The following is a 13001-nucleotide window of genomic DNA, read 5'->3' on the forward strand; positions in this document are numbered from 1 at the left end:
GTGGTTAACGACAATCATTACTTCAGAGGCTGGCGAACTCGTAAACTTTCTCTCTCTCTCTCTCTTCCTCTCCTGTCTTGCGGTTGTTCTGTAATGTTCGACCCCTTAGTCGCGACCGCACTTCCGCATTTACACCGCTCGCTTAATGTTTATTCTGCCGTTATCGCTTCTCGTCAGACTTAAAACCGACAATCGTCTAATAAGTAGGAATTGTCTAAAAAAGATACGAACAAATTTTCATTAAGCTTTTCTTTTCATATTAAAGAGATTATTAAATAAGTAACAAAATTTGATATTTTTTTACCTTTTTAATTTTTTAGACTTATTAGACGCTAGTTTAAGATATGGATGTGTTGTCATTATATCATTGTTCAAAATTATCAATTAGTATATTGAAAGTTATACGTGACAGTTATATTTCTAATGAGTCGTACATACTTCCCAATACGTGTGCATTTACAATATAAAATTCTGATGATATTGAAATTGCTCACTTAACCGACTTTCAGAGCAATATAAAGCCCGTTTTAGACTATTGCATAATATATTGCACAAGATTTTTCAAGCAAGAAATATTGCAGAATATTTGTGTATAATCTAGCGCAATATATTGCATAGTCTAAAACGGGCTTAAGATCAGGATGTACATACACTGTACCGCATCTCGAATTTTCGTGTCTTCTGTTCCTGCTAATTGCTTTGAATAGGTATGTACAAAAGAAAACTCACATCCGTGGGTTCCGTGATCCATTCCGAAACTCGTTGTACCGTATACCACAATAGAGGCGTCCTTAGAGCCAGTTTCGTTCGGAAATGTCGTCATCGTCGTCGTCGTGGGAGAAGGAAGACGTCCGTTTTTTTAGGGCACTCCTGCGTTTTTGTCTCTGTTGGTGATTGAAAGGATTGCGCGGAACGAAGGGAGGATGGAAGGACGAGGGATAGCGAGAGATGCAAAGTAAGACAGGAGGTGATCGAGGAACAAGACGGGAGCTGTTGAGACGTGTGGGAAACTGGCCCAAGGTATGCAAATCTGAGACTGGTGGAACGAGAGGATCGGCAACAGAGAGGGGAGTATTTTTGATGCGAAACGAGAAACGTGGCAATCTTCATATCGGTATTGTGCCTGCATCCCATAGTGGACCAGTGGCACCAATCTTATGTAAATCAACGACTCGCCACGTTCTTCTTTTCCTTCGTGTCTGTTCCACGATCTTCGAACCTTCAAATGCATAAGCTGTCCAAAAAGTAGCAGTTATCAAGTAATCAAGTAAATAACGTTGCTCGAGTTCCCGACACACGTAGGATCTGGGATTTCTTTCTGCCTGTCCGTCAACTGTCTCGAAACTTATTTTGAGCAAGTTTTACAATGCTCCAGTGTGAATAATGGAATGAACTGTACCGGTATGAACATTGCAATTTTAATAATGTCTTCGACTGTAAATCGTCTATCTTCTTTAATAAATTGCTTAATGTGAGATTCTAGAACTAAAGTTTCAAAATACATTAACAGATTAAATAATTTTATGAAAATTAATATATGAAGGAATAAATATACAGTGCTGGCAAAAAGTTCCGGAACGGTTAAAAATCTTGGAAAATAATGATTTAGTGGAAAAATGTTTCAAACAAAAAGTATAGGGCTTAAAAAAATCTATTAGATGATATATATTTGACCTTGGTATGACCTTGGAAAGCCCGGTCATGGTCAACATAAAAATCTTAAATGGAAACCCCTATTTTTTATTACATATTCTTGTAGCTTAGCTCGAGAGCTTTTCGAAAAGCTATAATAAATTTTTTTTCTCTTACGTCCTTTTTGACTTATAAGGCTTAAAGGTTACACAGTACCGCCGGCATTAGAATTATCCAAGGTGTACCGCGTGGAGGTTGCACGGTCGGATTTACACCTCTTTTGGTGCGCGCGCGCGCGCGCGTATGTGTGCGTGTAGGTGTGTGTGTGCGTGCGTGATGAGTGTGTGTGTGTTCTTCATAAAACTAACTTCACAAAAATAGTTTATACTCGTATGTACGAACAACGGCATTAATGCCGTCCGAAAATACGTGTGACGCATACTAAGAAAGCGCGTCACTTATAAACTTTCTCGCGTATAGGTGAGGTGTTTCGATAACTATTTTGCTCGCTCGTGTTTACCTCACCTACAACCGGCATTGTGTAAGCGACCCGATCGTTGTGTGCGATCATACGGGTACTCGGACGGCATGAATGCCGTTGTTCGTACATACGAGTATAAACTATTTTTGTGAAGTTAGTTTTATGAAGAACACACACACACTCATCACGCACGCACACACACACCTACACGCACACATACGCGCGCGCGCGCGCGCACCAAAAGAGGTGTAAATCCGACCGTGCAACCTCCACGCGGTACACCTTGGATAATTCTAATGCCGGCGGTACTGTGTAACCTTTAAGCCTTATAAGTCAAAAAGGACGTAAGAGAAAAAAAATTTATTATAGCTTTTCGAAAAGCTCTCGAGCTAAGCTACAAGAATATGTAATAAAAAATAGGGGTTTCCATTTAAGATTTTTATGTTGACCATGACCGGGCTTTCCAAGGTCATACCAAGGTCAAATATATATCATCTAATAGATTTTTTTAAGCCCTATACTTTTTGTTTGAAACATTTTTCCACTAAATCATTATTTTCCAAGATTTTTAACCGTTCCGGAACTTTTTGCCAGCACTGTATATAATCAATTACATAAATGATATGTTTGTATAAGTATATTTTTATTAGAAGAATTGTGATTTAAAAGATGTAAACAATCAAATAGTGCATGCCTTCTTATACGACATATCTTTTTCATTTATTTAATGTTTCTCTTCTTCTTCTTGATAGATTAACTTAACATCTATTTCTGGTCCCAGGCGTTCACGAAGTTGGTCGAGTACATGATCTTGAATTTGGTCAACATTTTCCAGAGGAGTGTAACCATCCTCGCTAGATCTGTAAAAGTATTGTTATAACTTATACATGAATGTGATTATAACAACAGCTCTGTCTAGTCCGCAGGATTAAAATGTATAATTTTTCATTGTAATTTGTAATGTTTAATTGTAGTAATATATTTATGTATAATGTAATGTAATGTACATGTATATATTACATGTACATACATTATACTCATTAATTATGTTATATTCATTAATATAATTAATATACATTATATGTTTTTGTCAATTCCTGTTTCTGATCGTTTAATTGCTGTTTACCAAACTGCAAGACTGTAAATTGTTCAGAGATGACATTCGACAACGTTTTCGCGTCTTCCCCGGAAACTAATATGCCGCAGTGGGGATTCGGCTAGCGAGCAGTGGAAGTATGGGGTGGAATCGATTTTTTTCAGCCTCTGCCGGAAATTTAAGTAGAATCTCCGTGCATTAGTCACGAGATGGCACTAAAATACTGCTCATTTACGATTATTTCATCCCAATAAAAAAAAACGATTACTTCATAATAGATTAGATTAAGGCCATTTTGCAACAAATTTAATTCTAGAAAAACGCTATTGTGATATGTAAGCAAATGATAAGAGTTATTTACTCTTGTAAACAATTACGAAATATGGACCATATACCCTACGGCCATTTATCTTTTGTACAAATAAAAAAGAAATATTATTTCGTATCTTGTTCCTCTTTTTCTATGTATATAAAAGTAAATACATAAAGCCGCACATTCATTATATTATATTATATACTAACTATATAATCCCAGTATTTATATTAAATATAAACATATAAGATAAATATATTAAATATGTGGCCATAAAGAGTTAATTTAAAAACAATGGCACGTATAAAAGAAATATTTTCTGACAAAAAATACATATTTTCTATTCTTGTTACTATTTTGTAGTATGCAATTATATAGTATATTAGTATAAATAATATATTATTATATAGAGCATCAGTTCGGGAAGTCGAAGGTAAGGACATCTAGTTATGATACGCGTAAGTTATATGGTTTGATTTTGGCGCCCCTATGTGAAATCCATCTTTGTCTATCTGGAGGTGGGGCTTAACGTGGCATACCCACGATTCTGAACCCACCCCTTGGACAGCCCCATCATGTCGTCTCTATAAGCCGCCCTTCTTCTTTATTTCGTGCCCTCCCAGCATCTTCTTCCGCGCCATCTGCGACATTGCGAGCTTCGGTTTCACGCGTGTAAAAGCGGGACGATATAATTTTAGTCCATTGGAACCGTAAATTAAGCTCAATTTGTACGATCCGAGCGTTTAATTGGCAGTATGATCGTGAGGCGTTATCCAACATGATTACCAACTTTCTTTAGGCCCTTTATCTTTAAAAGGTATCCCTTTACCACAGCGTATCCCTCGCACGCTCAATTCCCAATATATCGCATACGTAATTTTACGCAATTACTTCTTATTTATGCAATTAGTAACCGGACGTCACACATAACTTGATAGCATAATGTGACGCTTAACTTTGGATACTGATTCGCTCTTTCATTAATTTGCGTAGTTTTTTCTCATAAACATGACAGTCGTGAAATATTATATAGAAAACATTTCATTTTTATCTATAGATATATTTACACAACGACAAGAAAATTACATTTGTCAAAAAGTACTATTATTATTTTGCATGTTTTCCGCAATTTTTATTCTGTATTATTGTATTATGTTGTATATTATGTTGTATATTAATTTTTATGTTTTTTCGTATTAGTTTTATTTTTTATTATATATTTTTTATTTATTATATTATTTATTTTATTATTTATTATATTACATATAACGTATAAGGAAGATATCTATTAACCTACTAAATTTATGTAATTTCAGGATGAACTTTTCGTTGACGAAAATGGCTTACCTAGCTATAGTGACGATTGTTGGAGGTGTAGGCAGAGCTGCTAAGAATAGTCTGAACGTTCCGTTGATTAAGCGATCAAGATCACTAAGTTCTGTCACGTGTTCAGGTAAAGTAGTATTATCTATAGTGCAACCTGCAGTATATACCAGCATCCAATCGATTTCGTGATCTCTGTAGGCACTAGTGACTTCTTGAAAAATTCGCTCCACAGCTTCGTATCTGAAAATTGAAAAGGCATTTGCATGATTACTACGTTATAGAATTAAATAATGCCGCTTTGAGATTTTATGAAATTTAGCATGTTCGTTACCACCGAATGATTAAAAGACTTTTTTCTCGAGACTCCACCTCACTTCTTTTTTATTTTTGATATTGAAAAGTTCAACTTCTCCTTGCTTTTATAGAAATGAAATGAAAAGAGAAATCGTTGTCGTATAAGTGTGATGCTGATCTTCACACATTTGTGAAGGAAGTAGCGAATGTGTTAAATATCTCTTCAAATTGTAATTATTAAACTTATTGAATATTCTTTGTGTATTTGATATCTGCTTTATAAAATATATTTACAAGATATATTAAATATCGATTTATTTAAATTAAAACTAATTCGTTCTAATTGAATTTAATTGAGAATAATATTTTTTTTAAATGCTGATTAATAATCAAAAACAATTCTTTTTTGTAATAGATAGAGATAGAAATCTTTCTCTCTCAGTATATAAATTAATATAAATAAAATAAGATTAATTTAATTTAATTTAATAAGACCGAACATGGTTTTATTAAGTTTTGGAGCAATAAAAATAACTACAAAAGATTTTCGATAAGAAGAACAAATTTCTTCGACAAACTTTCACAGACAAAAACTATTTTTAGAAGGACAATTATGGAGATAATTTGCAAATTTCGTCGCAGACGCGCAATAAAGGATCAAGATAAGCGGAGGACAAGGGCGAACAAGTTCATAATGCTTCAACGATAGCACGTGGCTGCAAAAGTTGAGGTATTTCCTGAAGGCACGCGACGAGAATGTAACACGGCTACAAGAACGGTTCCGGGTGCTCGTAATTTGTACTTCTCTGTTCCTCCGCGAGCGCTCTTTATCTCCCTTACTCTGACCCCTTTATACCGCCCTCTGCTTTTACTCTTATCTGATCACAAGTTTTCCTCGTTTTCTGCAGCTGCAATTCCTGGCGCGGCACGATCGGACGATACCTCCGTTGACAAGCAGGGGTCGATCATCTGTTTTTATTTAGATTACCGATAATGATATCATCGAGGATGACGATGCGGGAATCGCTATAGGCTCAACATAAACCTGCCTTGTGGTATAGGACAGCTTAAGCGTATTGCGAAACTCGTCTGGACGTTTATCATAAACACTATTGGTGTTCCGTGGACATGTAGGGCGTCGCGATATCATATCTTTTTTCTCGGTCATATATTAAAAAATTTCATTAAATTAAATTCGATTAAATACAGGAAACTCATTCTTTGCTCGACATTTTTCGAAATTTTATTTATTTAAATATATTTTATTTTTCAAGTATCATCTGACGTTTAGTATTCGTAATTTAAAAACTACGAATGGAATATCCGTTTTATAAAATTTCCAAGATTACATTTTTAAAAATAACGAGAAAATTCAGAGAAATATAAATTATTACATTCAATGCAAATTAGAAGAAACATTCGCTAGAAAGAGACATGATACGTATTTCGATAAGAAAGAATCGGGGGTGACGGCTTACACGGTACGGTACGAAACACTGGGCGACTGACTCGGATTACATAAAACTTGATGCACGCGCCGGAAGAAGAGGGGACACCTTTGGTATTAATAACGGAAACACACGCAGATCCTCCACGCTGTATCATTTCACCGCTGGTGCACGACCGAGCGCATAATTTTCGAATTAAGTTAAGCGGTCCTGGGGTAGGTGATCACGGTAAATGAACACCCGTCCATAATGGTCGTAATTGGTGAGATGTTCTTTCTTTTCCATCTTTTTTTTCTTTACAGAACCAGGTGCGTGACAAGCAAACGGCGCGCCTTGGTCGCTAACGCGTCAACTGCTTGCAAGAGAGGCCATCGTTGGTCTTTTTCGCCCCCACTTTTTCCTACCTGAATATTAATTATTCTCTTCAAGTTGCACCTGCCTCACTTGCCCCCGGGCTGAACACACGTGTGCCTGCTTCTTTGTATCTATCACTTTAGCTCGTGATTCTTACCGCAGATTAATCTGGCAGTTAGGTAACAATGCAGTAACTATCAAGCTCAAAGGAATGGGAATCATCTTCGTATATTAACTGATTGATTGTAGACAGGTGTATGATAATGAACGTAAAATATACGGAAGGAAAGATTGAAAGATTAACAAATAATAATTATCCTTGTCATTTTTCAGAGGAGGACATTGATATTAAATTCGTAATGGGAAATTTATATGTTCTGATAAGTATTAATAATAAAAATAATCATGATTAATGTTACGTATATGAAATTTCTTTTTTTCGTTTTTCATTACCAATGCTAGAATCGTACGTGCAAAGTTATCGAGCGATCCACACATTGCGCCACATTGACTTTAGGCTTATATACAATTATTGTATATACGGGCAAAGACGTTCGCGAGATCTCTTTAAGCTCTTTTTTTTGCGCTTACTTTAGGAAGCAGATGTCACGAGGGACTATTGCCAATGTATCCGTCTCTATCTCTATGATTCATATTTTTCGACGTGTGACCGACTGGTTTTGTTGTTTTCCACCACGTCTCTCTTTCTCTCTCTTTCCTTCCCTTACGTTTTTTTTTTAAATACAACCAACGCCCTCGTATGACGAGAGCAAAAGGAGTATGAGCAAGAGAGAAAGAGAGAGAGAGAGAGAGAGAGAGAGAAAAAGTGAAGGAGGGAGACGGGAGTAACGAGGAAGGAAGCGAGATACTACTGGTCCACGCTATCCCGACGAATGAGTTAACAGACAATGGCGGTCCACATTGAAAAAATAAAGGAAAGAGAGACGTCGAACGAAGGGAGGAGGCCCTCATTACGAAGGGCGCCCCCGGTGTGTTTGTCGATAAGGGGACCTATATGCAAATGGTCGTCCGTCGCCGGGCGCGGCGGAAAGAAAAAGTTTCCCTCTCTCGCCTGCTGCCACCCTCTGTCTCTTTTTCTCTCTTCCTCTCTATCGGTTTCAGTGTTCCTTCTCCCGGTGCAGGAATAATGCTCTTCGACAGTACGCTACGCAGAAACGGGCGAGAGGGGGATGGGAGGGAGGAGGGTGGTATAATGTATCGTAATCAGATGATCAATTATTAAGAGCGCGGTAAAAAAAAACAACAAGGGTTGACGTACGAGCGACAGGACAGGAACGTACCCGGATGCGAGGGGCCCCTCCGTTCTTTTCTGTCTCCGCGATTCATCTCGGGATTTCCCCGAGGCGACTGATACTCGATCCATGTTTTAAGGTTTCATTAGAACGCCGTGGATTTGCACATCTCATCTTATCGAAAGCAGGATCGATATGAAATTTATAACACGCCTATTATGTTTTTATTATGTTTTTAATGTTTAATATTTAATTTTAGATGCCATTGAATATGAATATGAATGAATAAAATATAATAACATAATAATATAATAATATAATGCGTTAGGACAGTATTTTCATAGTCTATTCTTATAGCGAGAGTCTTAAGTATATCTTTTAAATATTATTACATCTGTCTGACTAAGAAATATCTTAAATTCATATTTAAAACAATCTTAATATAAGAACAATAATATTATTCTTAGAAAACATAATCTTTCTTAACAAAAGTATCACAATTTAAAATAATGGAATCTGTTAATAACTGTAAAAAAATTGTCATTTTTTTAATTGAACACTTTTTAAATGTACGATATTAATTGAGTTAATTATTAGAAAATTTATAAGAAATATTTGTAGTATTGCAAAGTATCAAAGTAATTGTTTTAATCTATCACAATTTAAAATACTGCTCATATAGTTTTTTAATGTAGTTTTCTTTGATTGTCATTTATTAAATTTGAGACAGGAAAATTATAAGGAAATAAATGCTTGTCGCATAAAGAAAGAATGTTGCACCTATTATTTAGCGATCCTGCATAATGAGCGTATCACCGTTCCCGAGTCCAAATTTTCTTCCGACCTGGTGTAACTGAACTTATTTTACATATATGTTTGCCGAGCGTTAGAAAAATGCATCGATATCAGGTTACCGATCTATAATGGATATAGACCCAGCTGCGTTCACGCGTGTGATCGAAGGCAAACGTTCATTATGCGTGACCCGAAATTTCCGTTATCTATTACCATATGTTCTGAGATGACAATGAAATGGAAACGATAATGAAAGTTATATAAATATATAACATGTTTTTGGAAAATAAAAAATAATATTTTATATACATTTTTAATAAATTGATTTCTTTTTCTTTGATTATTTTTATTTAATTCGGAAACTTTGTCTTATTTTCTGTTAAATTTATGTTTTTATATATTAGATTATCTTTTTTCATAATGTGATTGTATATAAGAATTATACATCTGCTATATCATAACAAAGTGTGAAGAAAGATAAAGACAAAAATATAATGTCACGTTATGAAACAGATAATTTGTAATTATCTATTATACGAAAAGTATATGCTATTGATGATTTAATAATCTATCACAGCGCATAGGTACTATATATATTAATATATTTTGTACACATTATTCATATGCTATAACAAAAATTCTCATCATCGAAAACGATAATCCAATGATCAAATCATAATAATATTTTTCAGCTAATGATTTGAAGCTGCACAGATTGTGCTGAATCAGTTAGTAGTGCCCATTGCTGATACTGAAAGCTTGTACCGCGCTGTTGGTGTCATGTGGGTACCTGTCCTATGACACGTGCTATTCGGAACACGATAATTTGGCACCTAGTCGCAGGTAGAATGGGATGTAAGGTTGCAACAGGTACGCGTCTACATTGAGAAATGATCCTAAGGGGCCGTCCCTTACCACCAATCAATAGATATTCATCCCCATCGAACGGTTCGGATGTATTGTTGATATTGGATGCATTCAGCTGCGCTGTGGGACAGGCAGGTTGCACTGTTACTATCAATGTGTCGTGGCAGAAATTGGAAAGACCATTGACATTGTGACAAATGGTGAAAAATAGGTCTCACTCTTGTTCCACTACAATTGTTTTGTGCGTGCACAGGTTTTGAAAATGTCTAATTTTTTACGGAAGGATTAAAACATATCTCTTTAGAAAATATATTAACATCGAAAAACAATCTCCTTTTATACAGAGAAATTCAGAAAACAGATTCAATATATTTTGCATAATTGCTGATACATGTGAATCGGATTAATCTTTGAAGACTAATTAGATTTTATTAGAAAAATTGTTTTATCATTTTGATATTCTTCAAGTGAAATAGACATAGAAAAGTGTTGCATAAAATCTCTATGCATATGCTAAACTTTTATATTTAATTCAATTAAATAAAAAAATTAGATATATAAATACGTTTGCCTGTTTGGTATAGATATTCAACTTTATTTAAATAACAGTTTAGTCGAGAAATCGTAGCGCTTTAAAGATCTCCAAAGGGTTGGACTATTGGACTCTAACTCCTTTGTGAATTATTGGTTCGTTTGTGTAAACGTCCCCGTTTTGTAACGGAATTTCAACCGAACCTTTCTCCACGGAGAGTTCTAATTAATTAACGGTTGAATACAAATCGAATACAATTGCAAGTGCGTGCGAAGGCAAGATCAGCTTGTGTGCTAACACTAACACGTTGGCGCGAAAGAAGAGAACGGGAATAAGACGATGGGGGTCGGTTTCAGCGTGGCGTGTCACGCTGCGCGAAAATTTGCATACGCGTTCCGGATTTAATTAGGTTACGCGCCGAAACCAGGTCGAAGTTCACACACTTCATTAGAAATTCCCAGTGACCCGTTTCTAATGTATCCCGCTCTATCCACCGTTTTTCTTCCCAGGTTACGCCTCTCTCTCTCTGTCTCTTCCTCTCTTTTTTCTGTCCCTTTCTGTCTCTATGCATTTACCTCGTCGTCTTTTTTGCATACTAGCTCCCTTTATCTTCGTTCAGAGCTTTGTGAACCATCTGATAAAATATAATTATTATATCTAATTAATCTAGATTGTTATTAAACTTGTGTGAGAATTAATTCGAAAATAATTATTTCTTGATAAATAATAAGTGTGAAAATTATGTAAGACTTGTTTCTTTCGCAAGAAAATGTTATTATAAAGATAAAGTATTAAATAAGGGAAAACTTTATTGCTAAAAGAAGAAATGTCTACAAAAAAGATTCCCAATATCTTTGTCGGCACAGTTGCGCAGTTGTTCGTTGCACAGCTGAATATTCATTGAGATTATATATGTTATATATGCACGAAGAAATCTGATATGTCGGTTGATACATTCGTGAGACATGTTTCAGCTACCATTACAGATTTACATAAAAACAGCCTTTCCTAATTATAAAACTTGCGCTTTACTCAGGCAAGGGGAGCGACGTTACTCTTGTAAAGGTGAAATAATCAAGTTAGTCCCTCTCTCTTTCTCTCCTGCTCTCTTTTTTCTCTCTGTGGGGCCTTATGCAAATTGGACCCTGCTACTGTATCAGCATCAGCTGTCTTAAAAGAAAATTCGACGTCAACTAGAACAGGAAGTAGGTCTCACGCTGTCTGATTAATTCACTTTCGTTAACGGAGATATTTATTACTCGTTCACATCTTTGTTAACATGGCTAGAATTATGAACGAATATTCCGTGCTTTTAAAATATATTTTAAAGCAAAATTATCTTTAAGTTACTCTTCCAAAATTAATCATTAGAATTAAGATCAATCATTAAATCGCTCATTCAATGTGTGTCATGCATATATTTATTTTTCAAAGCTTCACGTTTCCTAATTATTACCTAACAAGCTCGGAAAAATATTCAACTTTTCTCGACATCATCCAGAAACGACCGAATAGACAAAAGTTTTAATTGGTCTATCGGAATATAAAGTGCTCCTGATTTCCAAATTAACGATTAGTGCGACGGCTCTTCGATCAGCGGCTCGCCTCGTAATTGCAATCAGCGGTTTCTGGAGGAGCTTAACGAACCTCCTCATTGTCGCACCGCGCGCGGTCAATTATGGTTTAAAAGTCAGACAGACCGGCCGTAATAACAGTTTTAAAAAGCTCTTGAATATTACTCACCATCGACGTGGTCTTAGCTACCAGCACGAACCGTGATTCGTGCAAATCGCGATTTAATAGTGTCAAGGAGCGACGGTGCACGGCGGGAGGCCGGGCGGTTTGCTCCTCCAGGAATTTTATCGAGAATTGTAATCCCGCGGGGTGATACGGGGTGGCAGCCGAGTCCTTTAATAACGTAATTAGCCCGAAGGATCTAGAATTTCTGTGGCGGATCGGGAATAAATTAATGCAATTATCCTTGTGCTCTGCGGTGGCCGTGACTCGAACGGAAAGGGGTGGAGAAGCGGTCCTCCGCTCTTTCGCTTCTTTTCTTCCGCGATACGGCGGAAGCGGTTTTGTCTCCGACGTCCTGGCCGGATATTTATATTCACTCTTGCTTCTTCCCTGATCTCTTTTGTTGCGCAAAATATTCAGGTTCGCGGTTAGTTTTTGTTTGAACGCTCATATCCGCCACATTTCTTTATTTACTTTACAAATAAAGAACAATTACTCATCTCTCGGAGCCGAAGTTGAGGAAAATTAATGTAGTCTACATTGGGCACTACTCAATGAAATGTGATTCTACATCTTCCCGCGAGTATCAGGCCCGATTGCGACGTGACCTCGCACGAATTGCCGGGCCCGTATGTCGAGAGAGAATTCTCGCTCTCGTGTGTGCGCGCACATACGTGTCACGGAAAAAAGAAATAACAAAACGAAGAGAACGGCCGAAGGGACCCACATATTGTTGTCTCGAAGGGTCTCATCTTTCGCGATGCTTTAGTGAAGCGTAGTATACGATTTGAATTCTCGGGCACGGCCGCAACTAAGTATGCAAATGAAATATAACAAGCACGCCTCAGAACCGTAACTGTACGACATCCGGGC

The 13001-nt window shown here is 36.5% G+C and overlaps 1 protein-coding gene and 1 long non-coding RNA gene across 3 annotated transcripts in view; one reads left to right on the plus strand and one right to left on the minus strand.

Moving 5' to 3' along the window:
• Positions 1–2737: 2737 nt before the first annotated feature.
• Positions 2738–13001, minus strand: part of LOC105284864 (UPF0489 protein C5orf22 homolog) — a 513796-nt gene continuing 503532 nt past the window's right edge. For both annotated transcript variants that reach the window (XM_026971933.1, XM_026971932.1), the window contains 2 exons: positions 4870–5088; positions 2738–2973 (listed from right to left, as the gene is read on the minus strand). In XM_026971933.1, the coding sequence (XP_026827734.1) occupies positions 2838–2973; positions 4870–5088 (355 nt within the window). In that variant the 3' untranslated portion in view covers positions 2738–2837. The remainder of the gene's footprint in view (positions 2974–4869; positions 5089–13001) is intronic.
• LOC105284859 lies at positions 5564–7244 on the plus strand. Its single transcript, XR_894937.2, has 2 exons — positions 5564–5872; positions 6051–7244. It is a non-coding gene; the product is annotated as an uncharacterized LOC105284859 (long non-coding RNA).

The sequence above is a fragment of the Ooceraea biroi genome, chromosome 8, assembly GCF_003672135.1.
Source record: "Ooceraea biroi isolate clonal line C1 chromosome 8, Obir_v5.4, whole genome shotgun sequence".
Classification (NCBI taxonomy): domain Eukaryota; kingdom Metazoa; phylum Arthropoda; class Insecta; order Hymenoptera; family Formicidae; genus Ooceraea; species Ooceraea biroi.